The 23,337-nt window shown below is 49.1% G+C and overlaps 5 protein-coding genes across 5 annotated transcripts; 3 read left to right on the plus strand and 2 right to left on the minus strand.

Annotated features, from left to right (window-relative positions):
- Positions 1–90: 90 nt before the first annotated feature.
- Positions 91–1,024, minus strand: HOO65_050636 (uncharacterized protein; the record flags this gene model as incomplete). The annotated part of the gene is made up of 2 exons (XM_071003489.1): positions 91–879; positions 971–1,024. The coding sequence occupies 2 exons, from the start codon at positions 1,022–1,024 to the stop codon at positions 91–93; spliced, it is 843 nt and encodes a 280-aa protein (XP_070858695.1).
- Positions 1,025–1,551: 527 nt separating this feature from the next.
- Positions 1,552–2,862, plus strand: HOO65_050637 (60S ribosomal uL18 domain-containing protein; the record flags this gene model as incomplete). The annotated part of the gene is made up of 4 exons (XM_071003402.1): positions 1,552–1,554; positions 1,656–1,683; positions 1,733–1,895; positions 2,025–2,862. The coding sequence occupies 4 exons, from the start codon at positions 1,552–1,554 to the stop codon at positions 2,860–2,862; spliced, it is 1,032 nt and encodes a 343-aa protein (XP_070858696.1).
- Positions 2,863–8,527: 5,665 nt separating this feature from the next.
- Positions 8,528–12,767, plus strand: HOO65_050638 (HMG2-induced ER-remodeling protein 1; the record flags this gene model as incomplete). Its single annotated transcript, XM_071003098.1, has 2 exons — positions 8,528–8,585; positions 8,674–12,767. 2 exons carry the CDS (start codon positions 8,528–8,530, stop codon positions 12,765–12,767), a joined length of 4,152 nt encoding a protein of 1,383 aa, XP_070858697.1.
- Positions 12,768–13,082: 315 nt separating this feature from the next.
- HOO65_050639 (putative sulfate transporter) lies at positions 13,083–14,438 on the minus strand (the record flags this gene model as incomplete). Its single annotated transcript, XM_071000978.1, has 1 exon — positions 13,083–14,438. One exon carries the CDS (start codon positions 14,436–14,438, stop codon positions 13,083–13,085), a length of 1,356 nt encoding a protein of 451 aa, XP_070858698.1.
- A 4,737-nt stretch (positions 14,439–19,175) lies between these two features.
- HOO65_050640 (Zn(2)-Cys(6) zinc finger domain protein) lies at positions 19,176–21,578 on the plus strand (the record flags this gene model as incomplete). Its single annotated transcript, XM_071003210.1, has 4 exons — positions 19,176–19,303; positions 19,376–20,335; positions 20,418–20,698; positions 20,758–21,578. 4 exons carry the CDS (start codon positions 19,176–19,178, stop codon positions 21,576–21,578), a joined length of 2,190 nt encoding a protein of 729 aa, XP_070858699.1.
- Positions 21,579–23,337: the final 1,759 nt, after the last annotated feature.

Raw genomic sequence — 23,337 nt, forward strand, 5'->3', positions numbered from 1 at the left:
GTAGGTTCTGGTAGTGGAGAAATCAGTTTTGTCCTTTATGTTATACTTTATGTCATGCAGTTTAAATCTAGAAAATAGTTGTCGCTTCAATCAAATCTTGGCCTGGGCGCGAAGCTGTGGTGGATGGGACCCCGCCAGTTTCAAGCCTGTGATGCGCTCCAGCTCATCCACTGCCTCGTATGTTCTTCCCAGCGAAACCTTTAGGGTACGGAAACCCTGAGCCCTCGCTGCGCGTAGGTTCTCACCAATGTCATCCAGGAATAAGATGTCGCTAGGCTCTATGGGACCAGCAGCAAGTCCTTCCCCTTTTCCAGTCGCTCGCTTTTGCTCTAGTACTTCATTCGCCCGTTCTAAAGCAAGCCTGTAAATCTCTGGCTCCGGTTTGCGCATGCCAACATGTGCAGACGATACAAAAAAATCAAACCAGCTGCGTACCGCATTAGCCCCCACATTGCTTTTGCTTAGCGCATGAGCTGTTGGAAATTTCACTGTGTTGCTTAATGCACCTATCAGGAATTGGCCACTGGTGCGCAACGCCTGCAGCGCAGGATACATCCACGGATCGGGCGTGGCGGAGTGCTCCACAATGGCGTTGAACAGTTTCTGGGCGTCAATCTGTGGTGGTGGGCTATCTGGAGCCAGAGTTAGGGCCGTAGAGGCTTGTGCGTTCTGGCGTTGGCAGAAGGCAGACCAGTGGGCGGCATTATGCAGATCTGCCGAGAAGCCATGGAAGAAGGCATTGTCCAAAGGAATCTCGCCGCGCTCGAGGCGGTGCCAGTAGCCGTTGGGAGCCGACTTGGAAATAGCGGTGTTTATCCAGCCGCGCGGAATGTCAAGGTTGAGCTCATACTCAAGGATTGCTTGAAAGGGCGAGAGCACCTATGAGCCAAGCTAGCTGTGAGTTTGGTGGCTTAAAGAACAAGATCTAGCTTGGTTTGGTAGATAACTGCATGAAATGGAGCCAACTTACACATACTCCGCCCACGTCAAAGAGAATAAGCTTTGGTTTTGGCAGGGAGGTCATGGCTAAGATTTGCCTATAGCAAATGTGGGATTTGAAAAGAAAAACTGAACGAAAGGCAAGCCTGCTTAGTGACAGTGAGGATAGTGATACAATCTAATTCAACGTATCTTAGGATGCCTCAAGTAAAGTGCTACTTCGAATAATTTTCAACCGTCACAATTCATAGTGCTATGCTACATACAATACCCCAACTTTTGTATCAATGAAGAATGCAGAGTCCATTTACTCAACCAAGTTTGACCGAGGTTCCGTAGTGCATACATCCGGACATGTGCTTATCGATAGGGATAAGCGATATCGATAAATCAAGAGACCCCACGTGACTCCACAACTTTACAAGACACCAACCAGTCTGTTTGTCCAGTGCATGCGACTTTCCTTAGGGCAAAAAAGCCCCACAGAAATGTTTTTTTTGACCACACATTCAATATTATCATATGGCTGGAATCTCTGTTCCACTGTTGCGCTCCGGTCCTTCTCCCCTTGTAATCTAACCACAAGTCCCAGGTACAGATCAAACCGTCAAAATGGTAAGTTGACAATACACAGACAAACAGCACTTTGCTGCTGGGAAAGAAAGAGATATGTTGATTTCTCTTTGTTTCTGAATCACTGCCTTCGGTTTCTGCAGGCCTTTTTACGTGTGGCTCTCTATACAAGTAAGAGAGCCTCCGTGATGCTATAAGGCCTCTGAAACTCGATGGTCAGTTTGGCCCCAAGACACATGGCATATGGCAGAAACGCCTAAACCTCGAGTCGATGCAAGATGCTTCGGATATTCTGCAAAATCTGAAGCGCAAATTGCTGACTCTGCTTTTTGTTTCTTTTTCCAGGCCTTCCACAAGCTTGTTAAGAGCAGCGCGTACTACAGGTAAGCTAGGCTCCCCTCATCCTATGGATGCAGTAATTTATGAAACCAAGGCACACATCGTCGTTTTTATCACGTAGCAATACTAACAGTCCTTCTCAACAGTCGCTACCAGACTAAGTACAAGCGTAGACGCCAGGGAAAGACCGACTACTACGCCCGCAAGCGCCTGATCACCCAGGCCAAGAACAAGTACGGTGCCCCCAAGTACCGCCTAGTCGTCCGCTTCACCAACCGCGACATCATCTGCCAGATTGTCTCTTCTGAGATCACTGGCGACAAGGTTCTGGCCGCCGCCTACTCCCACGAGCTTCGTGCCTATGGTGTCAAGCACGGTCTGACCAACTGGGCCGCTGCCTATGCTACCGGTCTTCTGGTCGCCCGCCGTGTCCTGAAGAAGCTGTCGCTGGACGAGCAGTTCCCTGGTGTTGAGGAGGCCGATGGCGAGTTCACCCTGACCGAGGCCGCCGAGACCGACAACGGCGAGCGCCGTCCCTTCAAGGCCTTCCTGGATGTTGGTCTGACCCGCACTTCGACTGGTGCCCGTGTCTTCGGTGCCATGAAGGGTGCCTCCGATGGTGGTCTGCTGATCCCCCACTCCGAGAAGCGTTTCCCCGGTTACGACATGGAGTCCAAGGAGCTGGATGCTGACACCCTCCGCAACTACATCTTCGGTGGCCACGTTGCTGAGTACATGGAGACCCTGGCTGATGATGATGAGGAGCGCTACCAAGGCCAGTTCTGCAAGTACCTCGAGGATGATGTTGAGGCTGATAGTATTGAGGATATGTGGACCGAGGCCCACGCTGCCATCCGTGAGGACCCCTTCAAGAAGGCCGAGTCCGATGCTCCCAAGAAGACCAAGGCTGAGTGGGCTGCTATTTCCAAGGGCTACAAGGTCAAGAAGCTGACCCTGGAGGAGCGCAAGGCCCGCGTTGCCCAGCGCATCACCGAGCTCCGCTCCGCTTAAGTGTGGACGACGAAGGGCTCAAGGAAGTCAGATACAAAAAAAACAAAACAAAAGAACGATTTGTAAAAGAGATCAAATACCAAAAATCCGGGAATTCTTTTTTTCTGCTTCAACCAACAAACCACTGTTTTCTTTTTCTTTATATGCACACACGGACATGGATATGCATATATATGCGGGGTATCTTTTAGGGGGCTTCATTTTTCTTTTCTGGATCGGATCAGGAGTTTTCTTTTTTTTTCAGTTACTGGAACAATCTTACAAAAATCAGTAACGAAACTTGATTGCAAGTCATCGATTTTTACAAATCATCAAGACCAAGGTGCCAAGGGTACATGGGACAATCAGTCAGTCGTAAGCGTAGTGAAAACTCTTGGTCAAAAAATGCCCCGCTTCATCGATAAGCAAAACCCTAGGTTGAATTTTTATGACTACACACCTAAACCCTACTCTATGTTGGGGCGCTGTGGACAAATCGATCATCACAGTATTTATACTTGCTCAGTATGTTGTCGGGGGTAAGGGAAGTTGGTTACACATGTATGTAACACAAGGTTGTAACCAATTAATGTATAAAAACAAGTAGAATGCTACTAGTAAGTATGCTGTGAATGAAGAGGTTGCGCAATGGCCGTAGTCAGACTGAAAGAGTATGTATCTAGACAACGAGCTAGAAAGTGTGCAAGATAGAGACTTTTGTTTCCTCTAACTTGAAAGAGAGAGAGATAGATCAGAGACGCATCGCCACGAGTGGGCTGTTTACAATGGCGACGCTGGAGTGGCATGCATAGTATGGAGACAGGGTTGTTGGCATAGAAGTAATAGCTGATCACATGGCAGTCAGGCTGTCCATCTATAGGCCGCTTTAGGCTGGTTTAGGTTGGTAAAATTAAGAGAAACCCTTTCAGGGTAGGTAATAGATGTAGAAATGAATTTGGGATTTTGAATTGCTAACTTACACAGAGTGTTAAGAAGTAAGCTGCCAAGGTTATGGTTTCGTGATCTGGCAGAACTATCAAACTATCCCAACAACTTGGGCAAGACAATAGAGTAAATAGATGGCCATTAAATTTCGAAAGCTGGACAGAAGCTACCTATTAGAGTGTTAGATCACCTGAGCCTCTTGGTCAGCCGATGAGTTTGATTTCAAAACAAGCTGTGTTCTAACTTTAACGAGTGCCAACCGTACTCGACTATTAGTGCTCACTTTTCGTTGCGTTGTAAAAAGGTAGCATGTAACTTAATATAGAGCATCTAAAACATCAGCGAGTCTCTTAGCGAGTTTATCGACAACTGGAACAGCGATGTCAAGAGTCTGCAGGATGACTCCAGAGACGAAGACGAGGACGAGAATAAAATTACTTTTTTATCGCGCCTTTTCTTCCAAAGGTCTAGAGGCTAGAAAGTAGCTGCTCACAGCACATCCTCCAATAGCTACTGTAATCCTTGCGAGCCATGCCCACAGATGTATTTTCTAGAACATTGCTTGATATCCTAAAATCTCACTTTAATCATTAGTCAGTATTCAACTACTTAGTCATATATCTCAATAGCTTGCCAGCATGACCCTTTGCATAATCAGCCCATAGAAGTTGAGGTCTTTTAAAACTTTGGCAACATTGAACCTATCTTCACCTGCAACTTGGGCCTAATACGATCGCATCTTACCCGGACTGATGCGATAGACCATCGTATTGTTAGAAAATATAGCGTCCCCGCACACGCCAATTGAGTGGTTAACATGCGCGTTTATCTGTAGTTGCCTGGATATCGGGAATCAGTACTGCATAGTTAGCGTACATCTCAGTTATGAAAAATATCCAAGAGTAGATAACAGCTAGTGCCATCCTTCGGGTCCCGAAGCAAGGCGAGGATTAGCCTAACGACTCTATAACCGTATGGTGAGTCTTCAGCCACGGTGGAGGTGTAATGGAGGAACCAGGGTTTAGGTCGAACCAGAAACTGGCCCTTAGAAAATTTAAAATACACTTCAGAAGCATTCCCCATTCTGATTCTGATGTCAGCAAAACTCCTGCCCCAAGGCATCCATCTGATTCAAAGTTGGCCCCACGCATCCGTCTTCGATCACAGAGTTACTGCAAATCCTTAGATCAGGGTATCCATGAATACGAACATAAGACTCCCCTCACATCAACAACATGGCCCATCACCAAGTTGTCCCCTCTTAGGAATTTACATTCCAGTCTAGGCCATATTCTTATTTTCAGTAGCTAAAGTTATCCTTCTAAGATAATAAGCATAAAATCCCACTAGCTTTAGAGAGTTGTAGTTGGCCCTCAAGTTCCAGCTAGATATCAACATTGAGTCTTCTGAGTCTTACTAAAACAGCTTGTAAAAACTACTCCTTCTTACTACGCTATCCAGAGCTTATATCAACTTTGTTATATTCCCAATAAACTCAACATGGCTGCCCATGTTATATCTCGAAATTCAATTCTTCACAACGACAAGAATTTGCCAAATCGTTTTAACAAACAAGATGGCGATGTTACACAAGCGAGTAGAACTTGACACAACATAATACTTTCCATGATATCTTTGAAACGGATATCTGAATTAATTCATTAACTGGCGCTTAGCTGGGGGTACTCTAATCTTTTTCTAACTTTACTGCACGTCTCAATAAGACATTGAGAAAAACATTGAGGAAGATGGAGGGGGGCTATCTCCGGGCCGGCCTAGACCATATCTAGGCGCTCTCTATCTTATGCCCGCCACCCGTGGCCAACCTCTAAGTCACGCAATAAAATGACGTTTAATTATCAAACTATCCTGGCGCTATCCGCATGGAACACAGTTTCAGACGAACTAACGTTCCTAAAAGTACAGGCTGCATCGGAAGGAGTTTCTGTACATTGATATGTGTTTGTTTGTGGCAGATTCTGATAATAATTTCTATTACGCCCAAGATCCTTATCTCCAGATTACCACCTATAGACGTAAACTGATAGTAGTTGCAGTCAACAAGATGTAGAGCAACCAAGATGTGTATGTTGTTATGGAGAAAGACACCCAGGTGCATGAAGAGACTATCTCGTAGGAATCTACCCTGTGACAGACGGTGCTCGCAAGATTCAGATACTGATCATTGTACTCATAGTGTAAGTTGCACCATTATTGGCGCTAGCTTCCTGCGAAAAAGAAAAGGTGCACACGTACAGTACAGCCTTATAGCAAGCCCAAAATATTAGAGACAAGCCATGTATGGACGTCTGTCTCAGACGGCTATAGGGCCCGTTAATGAATGAATATTTCTTTGTAGATCTTTGCAGTCATTTCGAGCACGATATAGTTGTCATATGATGCTTTGCGCACTGGAAGATTTCTAATTCCAATTTTACCTTCGGCAAACAACGGAAGAGTGTGAGTTGTTGAGAGGGTCGTGGATTCCTACTAGCTGTAAGATCGCACAGCCCCGGTCACAATGCCTCAATTCCTGTTTTATTTAACATGGAAAAAGAAAAGCCTTTCATGACTTTTCGTGAGGCATGCGGGCAGATCTTCACAGCACCCACCTTGCTGCAGTGCCACCGTACATTTAAGCAGTGGTGCTATGCCTGCAGCGCTTGATTTTAGGCTTATTAGAGGAAGGGAAGGGATATCATCCAACATTTTTCCTTTTTTCCTTTCCGGCCGTATAATACATGATGGGGAAGAAAGATAAAGCATTAAGAGAAGGGGGCTGAAATTTGAGTTTCTTTCTCGTACGATATTAGGTGTTTTGTATGCATGCTGGTTGTATTGTGTGCATTGATGTTTTTTTTTCTTCATGTTCTCATGTTCAGGCCCTTTTTCTACAAATGTGGCGGTTAGTGACGGCTAGTGAGCTGTTAGATGAAACAGCACTGTCATGTGAGCAAACGATCGGCCTGATTAAAACCAAGAATTTGCGGGCTGTGATGCAATGACCATGTGATATGAAATGCAGAGACGCAGCGATTGCGTAGCCAGTGTGACTTGACATCAGATGAGAGAAAGTAGAATGTGAAAAGCTTATCTTCGTTAGGGTTAGACAACAGGAAATTGGCAACTCCACTCGCTAAAGAAACACGTGACTTGGCACGGAAGACGCCGCTGGGCGTTGGGGAGGAAGCTTCACCTAGGGCTACGACTAACGGGCTGCAGGAATAGAGTGGATAGAGGCCAGACTGGCCTAGCAGAGCTGCAAGAAGCTAGAAGGAATGAGGGGCTGGAGCTGAAGTGCCGAGACGAGGGACAGGGTGAAGGAAGGCAAGGTAAGGGTGAAGGGAGAAGAATGGAACAGCAAAAGATGTAGTCAGTAGATGGAAGATGGAGAAAGAGGAGAGAAAGAGACGATAAGATAGAGTCAACCACATGGCAACTAAGGTCGGCAGAGAGAGAGATAGAAAGGAAAGTAGGAGATGGGGCGGAACTACGAGAGGCGGAAGAAAACGACCAGGAAGGACGGAAACGAAGAAAAGAGGTTGAGGGAATTGGAGAAGATGGCATGCGCGCGCGATGATTGGCTGCGGAGAAGTTGTGGAGATGGCACTTGTACTTGTACTTAATACCTGTACTTGTGCGTAGTAATATGCAGGAGCTTCATGCACCATGCGGCAGTGGCTAGCAGTCCAGGCTTCCTATAACTAAGGGCCACAAGCATAGAGGCTAGCTAGCATCAGCATTTTAGTGAAGCCGTGTCACAGCTTCCCGAGAAGTTCCCGTCACGGAGAGGAAAAAAGGAACAAACGAGGACAGGATGTTGTATATATGCAGACAGTGAGAGGGAGACGAGAATCGAGGGGAACCATAAGCAACAGTGAAATTAAACAAGTCTCAATAAAACAGATGGAAGCGGAAAAAATGGGGCACATGGCTCATGAGCCAAGACCAGACTTTGGCTAATGCTAATAGGAGGGGAGGGGGGCAGAGGAAAGGGGGAGGTGACCGAGGCAGTGTGATATTGGACGAGAAGCCAGGAAGCAAGCAAGTAGCAAAGGATACATTGCGGTGAGATAAAGGACGGATAGATACGGAGAGACTGCAAAAATAGAAAAGCAAATAGAACGAGCAATGAGTGCGTGCTGAAGGGCTTGGTTGTCGTTGATGACGCCCCGCATTTGGGGAAGTAAAGAAAATCAATAATCAAAACGAAACTAGCAAGGTAGAGATAGAGAAGATGGGGAAGATGTGCATGTATGTATGTACATTAGGATCTTTGGATCTGAGGTATAGGTACCAGGTACCCCCCCTTCTGTAAGCTTTAATAAGCCGTTGATGCATTTGTTGCCTTAGGGCCTGCGCCAGAGCCTATCAAAGCCTGATAGAGCCCCTGCTGCCCTAAGCTATGCCCTAAAACCTAAAGTCTCCCTCCAAAAGATGACTCCCTCCCTTCAGTCTGTGCCGCATTAATCCAGACTTAATTTTTAATATGTTTTTTGCGGGTGAGATTTTTTTTATAGTTAGACATCACCGAAAACGAACCGCGCGCCCATCAGCAGCAAAGTAGGGCAATAAAAAGAAGTAAGAGCATAGCTGGAAAGACGCACTTTCAATTTCGAGCGCTTTTTCTTCTTTCCTATTTATTGCTGTCTCTCCCATCATCTTTCCAACTCTGCTGTATCTCCATCGTCGCTAGAGAGCTTTGTTCTCTCCATCATACTCTCAATTAAGCCAGCCCATCATGGACCCCCAATCAAGGCCGCTCGATGTGAGCTGGATGGCTCGTGGAGCTTCTCAAGGTATGCGCGCATAATCACTCTGTTTGCAGTTGCTTCTTGTTGTCGTTAGCTTGTTCTAAGGCTCGTTTTTAACTCTTTGTTTTCATAGACTACAAATCCAACACGCGCAAGGCTCTCCCTACTGTCGCCGTAGCCACTACCCCGACTGCCACGGATCAACCATTGCCATCTTCTACTACTGCGGCTTTTGCTCCTAACACTGTCTCTGATTCCGTGGATCCACTCCTAGTCCCGTCTCTTCCTGCTCCTCCACATATCTCGCCATTGCCGCAGCCCCAAACCCAGTCCAACGGCCATAGCAACAACCATCATCACAGCCATTTTCATCTTTACAACGGTCATAGTTCACTACCGGCAACCCCCACTTCGCCTGCCCGGCCGTCGCCTACCGCTGCCTTCACCACTACCGCCACAACTAGCGCTATTGCGACCGCCACAGCTGCCGCTACCCCAGCTGCAGCTTCTGCTCTCCGGCCCGTCTCTTCAGCCGAGTTGGCGCCTCAGTGCCCACCACCCCCGTCCCCTTCACCCTCATCATCCCGGTCTCTTTCCCGTCGCAACAGCACTACTTCAAGAGACGGTTCTGGCGGCCTAGGCTTGCGCCGCACATCGTCCTGGTTCTCTAATTTTTCTAGCAAGTTCTCCTCATCTGCCGCTGCTTCGGCCAATGCCGCCGCCAACACAAATCTTGAAAAGAGCCCTGCTAGAACCACCGTTTCCTCTGTCTCGGGTGCTGAGTCCAACGGTCCTCCCACGCCTACTTTCAATAGCGCTGCTGCCAGACTGACGGACAAGAAATCTGGTGACAAAAAGACAGCAGACAAGAAGAACGCCATCCTACCTGCTGCTTCGAAACACCAGGGTGATGCGCCCTACACACCCGCGCCTGTCAAGCCTACCCAGGCTGGCTTGATGGGCGTCCTGCGTCGCATCTCACAGTCGAGTAACTTCATGAGCACTGCCCGTGGTGGAAACAACCATGGCTTAGTCGAGCGCAAAGTCCTCAATATCGACACTCGTCGCCAAAGATGCAACATTGCTGATCTGCACCAGGGAAAGCTTCGTCGTGTGGCCTTTTGCGTTGATGTAGAGGTTGCTCCTATGCCCAAATATCTAGCGGCTAATGGCGCGTCACCACCACCACCCCCAGCCAAGACCCAGTCCCAGTTTACTGGCCCCCCAACGCCTGTAAAGGACAGTCTTTCCGATAAAGCTGAAGGCGAAGTCTTCAAAAAGGCTGCTAATACAGCAGCCCCTACTTCGGAAAAGCCCGAGGCTCTTCCGCCAGCCCTCGAGGCAGAAGTAAACAAAGCTAATTTAATCCAAACCGCAAATGAAACCCTGGGCTCTCCCCAGTTGGAGCCCCAATCTCAACCCAAGGATATCTCCTCTGTCCAGTCCTCTGCTACTACTTGTACTGCTGAAGAGGAGGCCGCAAAGGACAAGAAAAGAGAAAAAAAGAAGCGCACCGAGGAAGAGCGTAGGGCCCGCCGCGAAAAAAAACGCCGTATTGCCGAGGCTAATGGCCAGGTTCCTATGGAGATTCATATCGCCGCCGACAGTAGCAGTGAGGAGGACAGCAGTGCTCTGTCTACATCTGTGCAGTCTACTGATACTGTCTCTACCTCTCCTCCGAGTGCCACTGCCCCCCCTGTAGCAGGCTCCAATAGCACTGATATTGCTAATCCTGCTACTAATAGCACTCCTTCCTCTCTCGAACAAAACAGCACCTCGCCTGTCATCCCTCCAGCTACCAAGCCCGCAAAGGCCAACAACCACCCTACCACCAACCCTGTGAGGATTTACAGACGATGCTGCCAACTACGAGAAACGCCTATTCTCAAGCGTATTACTGAGCAATTGATGAACCCCGAAAACTGCAATGCTACCACGGGCGTCATTGAGAAACTTGATTTTACCGGCTTTTATCTGCAGTTCCCCGATTTCGTGGCTCTCGGCGATTACTTCGCTGTAGTCCCCGTCAAGGAGGTTATCTTTGAAAACTGCGGCCTAAATGACGAGAGCCTTCGTATGGTCCTTGCTGGGTTACTGGCCGTCCGGTTGCAAGACCCACGTCGCAAACACCTCTATTATTCTGCCGGGGCTATTCAACAGGGCGGCGTAGTTGAGCGCCTCGTGGTTGCTAACAACAAGATTGGCCCTGAGGGCTGGAAGCATATTTGCTTGTTCATTTACATGTGCCGCACCCTGCAGCAGCTCGATGTCTCACACCTCAAGTTTCCCAAGCCTATTTACCAAGTCACAGCCGCCTCTTCATCCACGCCAAAGGCCTTGGCTCGTACGGATATGTCTATGCTGCTTGCTCGTTCCATCAAGGAACGTCTAGCTGGGCCACAGCTTGAGTTACTCAACTTTGGTGCTACCCAAATCACTGCTCAGCAATTATCAAATGTTATAGATGGTGCGCTGCAATGTGGTGTCAAGCGTTTTGGTTTGGCCAACAACAACCTCGATGCTGATTTCATCCCTCACATCAACCGCTTCTTAGCATCTCCCGTGTCTGATGGCTTGGATCTGGGCAGCAACGATCTCCGTGACCATATTGAGGCCATTGCTGCTGCCATTGTCCCCGGTAACACGCTTTGTGCCCTGAGTCTAGCCAACTGTAATTTAGAGCCCAAGTCTCTGTACAAAATCCTCCCGGCCCTAGTGCCACTACCCGACTTCAAGTTCTTGGATCTCTCGTCGAACACCGCCTTGTTCACATCTGAGCCTACGGCACTACCGGCTATCCGAAGATATTTGCCCAAGATGGAGTCCATAAAACGCATCCACTTGGCGAATGTCGCCATGAAGGCCGAGCATGCCATCATGCTTGCTGAGATCCTGCCCGAGGTCCCCGGTCTTGCTCACCTTGTCCTGCTCAACAACCCTGCCCTTGAGGCCCTTTCTGATGCCCGGACTGAGTCCGACCAAGAAGAGGCCTGTGCTCTGTATGCTTCCCTACTCGCCGCCACCAAGTTCTCAGACTCACTTGTCTGCATTGACATTGAAGTCCCTAGCGAAAACACCAGCGAGGTCGTCCGTGCTATTGCCCAGCAGGTTGTTGCTTATTGCTTACGCAACCTTGCCCAGGTCACTATGTCTGAGGCAGCCCCTGGAGTCACTCCCAAAGTGGGAGCTGTGGCAGAACCTGAGAAGCTGCGCAACCCCGATGTGTTGGCCCATCTTGTTGGCCGCATGAGCACAAAGGATGATTATGACGATGATGACGACGTGTCGGGCTCCGACAATGGCGAGGCGCCCGACGATGATTACGTCATCGGAGGTACCGGAGTGGTCAAGGCTCTGCAGGCCTGTCTCAACTGTCGCCTAGAAGATGGTAGCCGGCCATCGGGCGAGCTCCCCCGGGACGCTGACGATGAGATATGTGCTGGAAAAGCTCGTGATGTGGCTAAACATCTGCTCTTCAGCGCACGCAAGATCCGCGCCCGGCTACAGCCAGCCCTCGCGAGTGCCAAGGACAACAACTCACATGATGTTCGTCGCCTGCTATTCCTAAATCGCACCCTCAACGGTATTATTAGCCGCTTCGAAGATGAGTATCCCGAAACACGCCGTGCGACAACTCTACCTCTAGACCATACACGACACAACAAGGCCGAGCCAGCTGCAAACTTGGCCCAGCCACCGTCCCCCACCACCACGCCTGTCGAGCCACTTTCGGACAACGAAAATGACGACGATACTACGCTACACGTACCGACCCTCTCGCGCTCCAGCTCCGTCATGTTCCAGTCATCCAAGGATCTAGCCGATGAAGAGGGTCGCATGTTGCGTGCGGGCAACCGACTCCGTGAGGGCCTAGCTTACCACGAGCGTCACGAAGCACTAAAGCGCTCAATGGAGGCAATTCGGGCAGAGCCCCGCTACGAGCAGCTGCTAGTTCAAATGATTACAGATATCGACGATGCCGAGCTCAACGCCAAGGTCGCTGAGATCGGGCTTCTCCCGACGTTTATCGCCGAGCGCGAACGCATTATTCGTCTGTGCATTGAGCGCGAGCCTGAGCATTGGTACCGTTTTATTGAGAGTCAGGAGAAGGCGTGTGCCAATACCAAAACAACTACAGCCATGACGTTAGAGGCGGTTTCAGACTCGCTGCAGTTGCTGTTAACGCCGACAACCTCGGGAGGATCTGTGTCTGTCGGCGACGAGTAACGGGGAGACATGAAGGGGAAAATGCGTTGTAGACTAGAAACGAGCTTCTATTATAGAGGCTGACTTAGTAGACTAGACAGGGCCTTTGTCATACGGGGCCCAACTTTCACATGAATACTTTGTTCTGTTCTTGTTCTGTTCCAGGTGACTGTCAGTTGATGTTTCTTAGTAGAATTCTATTCACAGCTCTCTATCGCAAACAGGCATAAACACAAGCACACAATCACATCAGATCACATCACATGCAACACATCATAGACACATACACACACAAGCACAAAAATGTCATACATATCCACCGCATCACCTCGTTGTCTATCCCAGCAATGGCATTCTCTCCCTCTGTCGTCCCACAAACCCACCGCTGCCACTTACACGCGCTCTTGCATCCCACCAATCTGCCACTCGGGGCCCAACTGCGTAGCTTAAGTGACACGCCAGGCCAGCCAAGAAGCCAACAGCGTCGCTCTTAAATGCAAGCCCAAGCGCTGCTGTCATCAGCATGACATTCCAGCGCTCCACACGTTCCTCATCACCCAGCACGCGTGACACTCGACGTGGGCCAACAGCCTCTAGCAGATCGGCCGCGCCCCGATTTACACTTGCGGCTGTGCGCGCCAGCTCTAGCCCGGCGGCCAGCACTGTGATTCCAAGAACGGCACGAGGAAAGGCCGCGAGCAACGGCTGCAGACGCGACCCGACAAAAAGGCCGAGCACCAACTTGATTGTGCCAAGGATCATGACACTGGCGCCGCTGCGCGCACCGAAGCGCACCTGCGCTGCCAGTCCACCACTACCGTGGCATACTGGCATACATCCGAACCACGGGCCAATAGCATTCATCAACGCAACACTGTACGCAAGGGGTACCACTCCGGGAGCTGGCTGGTGCGGCATGAGGTCTGCACTGAGTGCGCTGACCGCCACGATGCTATTAAGCAATGTCAGGGGCGCCTGGCCCACCGCCATACTCAAGGCCCCAGTCGAGAAGTGCGGAGTAAGTGATGGCTTTGGGAGCCACGGGTGTAAGCTTGGCAGTGCGCTAGGGTCGGACAGCAAGGCAAGCACAAGGCCGAGTGTGATGGCTAGTAGAGCCGATGGGAAGCGCGGAGTTCGCTGGGTCGCAAGCAGCAGGACGAAGACGCCAAGCGCCCACAAGCGGTTATCAAACGGTGGGTAGAGCCACGGCAGTGGGGCAAGCAGCGAGGCGGCCGGTCCAGTGACTAGTGAGAGCCCAGCACCAAGCTGGATGCCCTTGACGATGGGGACAGGAACAGTGGCAGCGGCACGGCGCAGAAGACCGGATGCTGCAAGCACAAAGCACAGCGCACCAACGGCCATGCCAGCCGCGGCGACAGCAGCAGGCACGGAGTCGCCACGGTGTGAAATAGCCGCAGCTGCGATGGCCTTCATCGGTTGGACGGGCAACGGCACTCCAAAGACAGCCCCCGTGGCGATGTTAAACAGCCCGGAGAATACGAGCGTGCCCGGGAGCGAGATGGAGTCCTGCGCGGCCAGCGCCAGCATCAGAGGGAGAAGCGTGCCAAGGTCGCCCAACGATCCAGACAGCTCAGCTAGCGGGTTAGCGCGTAGCATGGCTAGGTTATATTGCATAGCATGGCGGACAGAGGAGAGGAAGCTGGTGGCACGGGCAGGTGCAGGAGATGGCATAGCTGGATGTAGATGCAAGCAGTACAACACAGGCCAGGGTTATTTGAGGATATCGTTGGGCTCAAAGTTCAGAGCGGGTTTCTTCCTGCTTGCTTCCTTGTTCGTTGTGCCGAATCTGGCGGGGAAGCACGACGTTGCGGTGAGTCGAACAGCCCAAGTTCTTTTTTTTTTCTTTTTTTTTTCCCTCACCAACGGGGCGAAGAAGCGGTAAATGAAACCCTAATTTTAGTATTGTAGGGTTATATGGCCCGTGTAGCCACGGACAAGGTCCATCCCATTGGAGAATCTAAGAGGAATAGCAAACTTACTGATGGGTCTTCAGCCATGTCGTCACTTCATCTCCGCCCTATTTTCTCCTTCTCCTTCACCCGTTTTCCTCTCTTCTTTTTTGGCTCACCACAGCCGCGCAAAATTCCCTGCAAGCGGGCGGCGGCTGTTCTAAACCTGGTGATTTGTTTGCTGGTACTTTCTTCCTTTCCCGAGAGGAAAAAATGCCTCTTGCATAGATCAGGAGACGAGGATGGGGAGGGGTTGGACTGACGTTCTAGGCTTTATTAGCTGTTTATATGTCTCAGAGAGAGCTGCAAAAACGAAGAAACCAAGCAGTATTGCTGAGTGGGTGAGAGAGCGGAGCGAACCCCTTGGCAACCTACGCCCTTTTTTGCTTACTCCATGGCAGAGCCAAACAGCACAGGCGGAATTTGTTTCCTAGACACATGCAAGAGTGCCGAGGCGCAAACAGAGAGCATTAATGAATGACTCGCAGCTTGTTTGCGCTCGAGTAAACAATAGAACAATGAGTGAATGGCCTAGGGCTCGTGTGCAATCTATCCAGCATCTTTGTGTCTTGTAGTGCTGTGCTTGCTCATGGTTGTGTACTAGCCTCCTCACGCCGGTCATACCCTACTTTCCCTTTTACTTGCCTCCCAGCTGTGGCCGTTCTCGTTGCTTCCCGGGATAGCTCCGATTTAACGAGATCGCAGGAAGGGTTGGAAAGGGAACAATTCTAGGGAATTCAAGCTCAAGCCAGGGAAAAAGAGAAAGGCTGGATAACTCGAGCATCACTCGCTGCTCATTTCTAGTGGCAAGCTGCTTGAGAAAAGAGGATGCCAACATCATGAAGTTGGAACTCTGGCTGGCGGGGGAAGGATGGAAGGGAAGAGGAAAAAGATCTAAGCTCCAAGAAGGAAGTAACCTTGATTTGAGCAAGAAACCCTGTATATAACGAAGTTTGTAATAGGTCACTTTGCCTTCATCACCTTTTCTGGCTGCACCTCCCCTACCCCATGTTGTGACATGCCACGCCATGCCATGCCATGCCCTGCCATCTCGGCGCCGGAGATTGTGTGTCACTTGCTGTGGGAAAGCATGCGCCTGCAGAATTTTCACCTGCTGCTCATCCCCGTGCATGACCCGAGTTGGCGTTTAACGTTCTATATTCCTGCCTCTTGTATAAGTTGTGGTGCTGCACAGGGATGGAAGACAGCCCGGGTGGCCATCCAAAGCAGAGTTGGTTTTTCCCTCAGGCCCTCAGGCCTGCTGCTACCTTGTAGTTCATCTTCTTTCGTCATGGCTGTCTTGCTTGCCTCTATTGTCTCGCCCTCTTCGTCCCCCTCCCCCTCTCCAACAATCCTTCTCGTTGCTCAATGTCTTTCTCTTTCCGGATCTTGCACCCGTCTCATTCCCCTCTAGAGTTGAACTCTCAAAAATCCCGCCGCCGTATTTCGCAATCTTTGCTTGCGTGTGATAGCGAGAAAAAAAAGAACGTGATCTTGTTATGTTGGCTGGGCTGGATTCTGGATGGATGTACGATAAGCTCCTTCCTCCATAGAAAAGGTAGTTTCCGCCTCCAGAGAGGCCAAAGCTAAGAGAAAATTTACATTAAATAGGACAAACAGAGAGCGTGCAAATCTATTAGTTAGGTCCCTAGAGAGCCTTTTTGAACGGCTGCATTCCCGCCCAAGTTTCGCTTTTCTTTTTCCTCTCTTTCTCTCTCTTCTTATCACGCTTCGTCTGGCTCTCTCGTCTTCTCCTGCCTTTCTTCTCCTCTTCGTCGCGATCCTGTGCACTAGAGCCCACCTCGTTTCTGCCGGTAGCAAAAACCTCACACCTCCCTGCTGTCTTTCCTCCCTACTTCTCACCCTTTCCGTATCGTAAGTACCTTTTTTTTCTTTCGCTCTGTCGTCTCTTGTTGCCAAGCTTTTTGCTCGTCTATCTCCCATCTTCCGTCTATTCTGATCCTCGCGTCTTGGCATCATCTTCGTCACCCTGCCCTGCCCTGCCCTGCCAAATCCACTCGCCCAAAAACAGGCGGGCAGCAAGAGAAAAATCAGAAGCGCTGTCTGCTCTCCCTTCTAGTGCCTGAGAAAGCACCATGCTTGGTATAACAGCTGCAGTCATCATTCCTTTTTTTTCCGCGCGTGTCTAGTTCGGGGCAATCCCAGAGCAAGCCCCATTCCCAAGTTCCCAAGCCGGCACGCTCTCTCGACTTCGACATCCCTCGCCGCCTACTAAGGCTAACTGCTTCGGGCCAATCTTCAACTTAACCACCTAATTCCATGATCTCATTTTTCATTCGCTCCTGTCAGCTTGCATCTTGCCCTGCCTTACCGCTTTCCTTACCTAGATGGAGACTAGACTCTGCACATTGAGCATAAGATGCCGACTGGACCGCGACATTTGCCGAGACCTGCTATTTCTTTCGGTCCTTGCCTTTCTTCTTAATTTTTCTGACATCTTTGTTCTTGTCCTCTAATGCGCTTTGCTTTTTTCTTGTAGAACAGCGATTTTGCACAACCCCATCACATACACCCCGTCGTCAACCATGCCTGCCATCAATTCGGTTGTTGCCCGCGAGGCCGTCTCGCATCTGGTCAAGCGCAGAAAGAACTGGGCTCATCGCCAACCCGGCGTCATGTAAGCCTCTCGCAGAGTCTCTACAGCTTATTCTGGACACCTTCTTGTTGCTAACTGGCCCTCTTTGTGTCGTAGTCTCGTCTTCTGCATCGTCTTTATGTAAGAACTCCCCCCCCCCTCGCACGGCTTCCTTAGCGCCCTTCCCGCTCCTTGGCTGGAAGCTCATCCGCAAACCTACAAAGCCATGCGCTTAGAACTGTGTATCGCCTAGAGATAGCGCTCCTAATTCTCCGCAAACACTGTGCCAACTAACACACACCTCCCTGCTAGAATCGGCGTCGGTCTTCTGAGCTTGTTCGTCCACCGCAAGCTAAAAGCTCGCAAAGAGCGCAAGCTGTCTGGCAAGCCACAGTAAAGAGACACCTGCAAAACCAAGCCTCCCGCACGATCGCGACCACAACTAAGCCGTCGAAATAAAAAGGAATAATGAAAATATAACCAGCCATCTACAGCCATTTTGAGGGCCCGCAGCTGAGGGGTATTTTTCCTGGTCTGTTGGCCAGAATCCCTTGCTGTGTCTTATTATCTCGGCCCACCTCCGCCTTTCCTCTTCTGCTCCCAGAGGCTCTGACGGGAGGATCTAGGGCCTTTTAATAACTCTACCATCTCAAAGATTATACGTTTTGTTTATAGCCTTGAGAATTTAATAATACCCATTTATACAACTGTCTTAACAGATGAGGTGTCATGTATCGTTTGGGTGTTGGGCAGAAACAGTGGATACAGAGTGTAAGAAATCGTTTGCAGGTGACCAGGTTGAAGAACACACGCAATCATAGGGTTAGGGTTATATATATATATATATATATGGGTTTTTACTTGCTGCTATTTTAACGAGAAGATGAAGGACAATGAGCTCTTCCTTTCTTCGATTTAAACTTCCATCGTAAAGCTGCATTAGGCTAATTGGGCATATCTTTTTGCTTGACGTTCCCTTTTTTCGTCAATCATAGCAATGTGTTGGTGATCAACCATATCAGCTCTTCCTATATGTTTGTTGGGGCAAGCAAGGATGTCCGGGATAATACGATACCTGATCCACTTTAATGTCACTAACAGAAAATCATACCAAAAGATGTACAGCTGTGTTAGTGTATAGGGCCTTGTGCAACGACTATCTAGGTCGCGCCGTAACAGTGCATGACTTCATATTAGGAATAGGCTTAAGCCGCAAGGGCCCCATGGAGATGGGGATATGGTCATTCTTGTTTTTTAATTTTTTTATTATTTGGCTGGGGCACAGCCAACAAGGACGTGTGAGGAATTGGAATGAATTCGGCTTTTGTTGTCTTTGCCCTCTTCTTCTTTTTCTTGCTTCTTTCCCATCTGACGCCTTTTGGTTTGTATATCTGTCTTTCTTTGCTGTTCTGTAACGCGACGAAGGACACTTCCACACACATACACACAGAAGAAAAGGAAGGGAAGGATATATACATATTTTCATTTGGTTTTCTGGGCGGCTTAGCATTTTGATTTTTCTAGCGGTAGAATTATCTCGAATTTTCTCTTTTTTTCTAATTTTCGTCACTTTTTTTGTTCTTTATTCTACTCGCCTGAGTTTCGCTCTTCCTTTAAACCCTCCTCTGTAATTTTCTCTCCCTTGCCTTGTCGTCAAGGCTGTCTATCTATTCTTTTGTTCTTCTTCTTCTTTCTTTACTCGGCACTCCCCTAGGACCCACTCTTAACGACCCACATTTATAATCCTAACTCGCCGGCTCCGACAACAAGCGGCCCCACATTTGACGCTACCCGATTTCATCACTAGTTTTCCGGACTCGCTATTTTATTAGCAATAATCTCGTCTTTTTGGGGCGGTCCGGAATGGCCCCGAGCTCCAGTCGTAGAGCTGAGAGCCCGCCGCGACGGCTGCGAGCGTGTGTGCCGTGCACCAAAGCCAAGGCTAAATGCAATTTCAAGTCTGAGAACCAGTCACGGCACTTGTGCGACCGGTAAGCAAGCCAAAGCTCACCCCGATCGGCTTTTGGAATTGGTGTTTCAGTGCTAACAGCATCGTCTATTAGATGTCACCACCTTGGTATTGAGTGCACGGCAAAAACTACCAAAGGGATCCGCAAGCCGCGCCAGCTTAAGCCACTGGCAAGCCGTGTGGCATCGCTAGAGCAGATCATTGATAATCTAACGACGCGTCTTGCGTCAGCTGAAGACTCAAGCCATGACTATGCGCCGCTTAATTCTGCCGGTCCAGCAAGGCACCCATCTGTTAATACGCCTGAGTCGGTCAGTGGGTCATCGGATGGGGGAAATGACGGGCGTATAACACCTAGTGCAGCAAGTGCCAGTATTGTTTCTACTACTACGACACGTCCGCCAAGTTCAAAAGGGTCTATAGCGTCGAACCCTAGTAGTAGCCTAAGTGCAGGAAACTCCGTTAGGGCAGGGGGCAGTAATGGCAATATAGGCACAAGTGTTATGGGATCTGCTATCTGCACTAGCAACGATAACACATCACCGCCGTTTAGACTTAACTGGGACCAAGTTAACTTGGCAGTGATGGAGTTCAAGGCGCGGTATACACCAGCCTTCCCATTTGTAGTGGTCGATGAAAAGCCCATCGAGCAGCTTCTCGCAGACTCGCCGTTTCTCGTGCGTGCTATCATATTCATTACAGTACCGTTTACTCCCGCTATGCTCAAGGCTATCCGGAAGGACCTAATGACGTATTTAGCCATGCGCTCGCTAGTTGAGGCTAGTGTGTCTCTGGATGTGCTGCAAGGCATGCTTATTTTGATTGCCTGGGGCCCGATCCGACTGGCACCGACCCAAATTCACCAGATGATGAACCTATCAGTGGCGCATGCTCGCAGCCTAGGCATTGTCATGCCACGTGTATCGCAGAACAACTGGCATACAACTAGCAAGGGGCCTGAGGATCCGCGGCAGGCGTCGATCGCGCAGAACACTACGACACTGACTATGGCGCAACAACGTGCATATCTAGGGACATTTTACCTATCAGAAATGTAAGCTTACTGGTCTTTGTATTTCATTTTTCCTTTAAATTCTTGACTATGTCGCTAACTAGTCATCTATTCCTTTTTACAGCTCTTCGTGCCGTGGAGGGTATCAGCCGCTGCTCAACGGCTCCCCATTAGACGTCCATGCCGCAACACGCCTGCTGACATCAGACACACAGAGCGACTTTATGGTGGAAAAGATTGTCAGTATCGCTGAGGTCACTAATAAAACTACGGCTATATTTGGTATCCCATACGCCCGAGATCGCAAGCCAACGTATGCGGCAGTCGTTGAGTGTCGGAGTCAACCATTGCGGGCACAATTAGACAAGATTGCTCAGGGTGTAGCGCCAGACCACCCGAATTTCTGTGAGTTGCCCGCGTATTTCTCGAGGTTATCAGAGTCTCATCTAATTGTCTTATTACAGCTCATTTTCGTATGCACTACACCTATGCACTTGTGCGTCTTTATGAGCCGGCCACTTTTATCACCGACGCTGTGCAACGCACCACACCGTCTATATGTCATTTGCAAGCACTGGGTGACTGTTTGGTAGCACTCAAAGACTTTTTTGCAGCTTTTGTATCAATCGAGCCACACGCTGCTACTGGTGGTTTCCAGACGTACGCCACACTTGCCACACTCGAACAAGTGTCTCTAGCGGCCTGCGTCGCTGTGCGAATCCTCTTGCTGGAGCTGGAAGGGTGGGATCTAGCGCTAGCAAGGCTGCAACTCGACTTTAGTAGAATCATGGAATCCCTTCTACAGCTGTTGCGCCGCGCCGACATGGCACGCTTGCAACTTGAGGCGCGTTTTGCTGGCGTCCGCCGCGAGGACGGGTCAGTGCCTGCGGAGGACTTTGGTAGTCTTGAGCGATATGTGAAGAATCTACACTTGCTGCGTGTCTGGTACGAAAGGCGGAGTGCGGCACCAGAGGTTGCTGCCGTTCCGCCGGTTCCACAAACTCAGGCTACGCAACGACAACCAAGACAACAAACATATCAGAATCAACAGCATCAACAACAGCATCACCAGATGCAGCATCCGACACGAGCCCATGTGCAGGCCTCCCAGCAAGTGCAACAAGCTCAGGCTCAGGCTCAGGCTCAGGCACAGGTACAACAACAGCAGGACCAGCAACAGCATTCAACGTCAGGAAATGTACTTGGTGGTTTTGAGCTAGACCTTAGTGGGGATTGGCCAGTGATTATGATGGGGGAGTGGGCGTTAGACACTTCATTTTTGTAGGACAGATACAATACAGAAGCACAAGAGTACATACGCGACAAAGGTGTTATGCAAAAGTCACCAACATGAAGTAGTAGTATATCCCTTGTTCTTCCATAAAGATTACTTATAGACCCATGCCTAAGAGTGCAGTAAGTGATGATTTAATGGCTTGTCGAATGAGCCTATTACTTGATATCCAGAGATTAAGAGCATGAGACTGGAGAGGAATTTCATGGTTACTAGCTAATAGATTCTAGATCTCTGGACAGGTACATATTCTATATAAGCCTCGGAAAAACAGTAGTGTGATTATGTATAGTAATGTCCTTGTTTCATTGATATTTGGGCAGAAAAACAGCTCACGAGCCGTAGGATCTCCTGTCCCTTTCATAGCCTAATATATATCAGGATCAGGTAGGCACAGTTTCAACTGGCTGTTCTTGTGTCACTTATACGATCCAAGCTATAGAAGCTATTTTAAGTAGTCCTAGCTTCTAAAGCTGCATTCTTGGACGGTGTGTGTGTGTGGGGGGGGGGGGGGGGGGGGGGCGGCAGTGCCCCTTGTATTCTAGATACATAAAAGGTGTTAGCTCCTTGCAGCATTTCAATTGTTCATGCGTGATGATGATCCTCAGGCTTAGCTATTGCAGCATAAGTACATTATATATATATCCTTTTTTATAAAAAGAGGGATTTATTATTATTATTGATATTATCGAAGACTAGTGTAACGAAGAGCATGGTAATTCCGCAAAGTAAAGGCCTCCTTCCTCCTAGGAGGCAAAGATTCTGTAGCGACTATTTGGTCTACTTCGTGTCTTCCGCCCCCTATCCCTATAGAAATCCCTCGTTGCTCTTAGAGTAATCCTGTGCATTAGAGTGGAGAAAAGAACAAGGGCGACAAGAGACGAAGCAAGAGCAAAGGCATTAAGCATTAAGCGACTGTCCTGTTTGCGGCAACATGTTCACCTCTTGGGTAGGCCATTGAGTTGGAGGCTGGCGGCGCGTTAAGCCCATTGATCACTAGGACCAAATTATCTTGACCCACGGCAGCCCTACCACCCTTTTACGTTTGCTGAGATCTTTCCTGATTATTTTATCGTATTATGATGTTTTTTTCTATTTATCTAGCTCCTTCCTATATTCTATCCCTGAAGATTATTAGTATGGTTAATAATACGGCAGAGAGCTTCCATACATGGAATGCGAGATGCGACAGTTAATTTTTGCGCTACGAACTATAGAGCCGTTGAGTGGCGATAGTTATGTTATAGAGTAAGCGGAGTAGCAGTGCATGCAGTGCATGGTAGTGACGTGGAGTGGGGCCATAAACCGACATGTTCCGGGGCCCCCCGCATTTTCCAACCGGCATTCAATGGTTAGTGACACCCTTTATGGGCTATTCGTTCTTAGTAACTCAATGAAGTCGCTAAGAGCGATCTGCGGCCTACTCTTAATACGCTCTTTACTCTGTTCTCATGTCACTATTCTTCTGGCAACCATTTCTCAAATAAAAGCTTGACTGCTTCATTCAGCTCGTCTCTTATATCTAAACAACACAAAGGCAAATCAAAGGAGTCTTTGATGGCTACCGCCAGATAAAAACAAAGGAAAATAAAAAGCAAAGGCTAACCCAAATATCCGTATATCATGAGAAAAAGGAAACAAAATGAAAGGAAATATCTGCTGAAAGAAGCGAATGATAGAGACAAGAATTTCCGTCTACAGGACGGGTCAGAGGGGGGGTATAAGACAACAGTAACAAACAAGGAGAAAG

This window comes from Ceratocystis lukuohia, assembly GCF_044167205.1.
Source record: "Ceratocystis lukuohia strain C4212 chromosome Unknown Supercontig5_pilon, whole genome shotgun sequence".
Taxonomy (NCBI): domain Eukaryota; kingdom Fungi; phylum Ascomycota; class Sordariomycetes; order Microascales; family Ceratocystidaceae; genus Ceratocystis; species Ceratocystis lukuohia.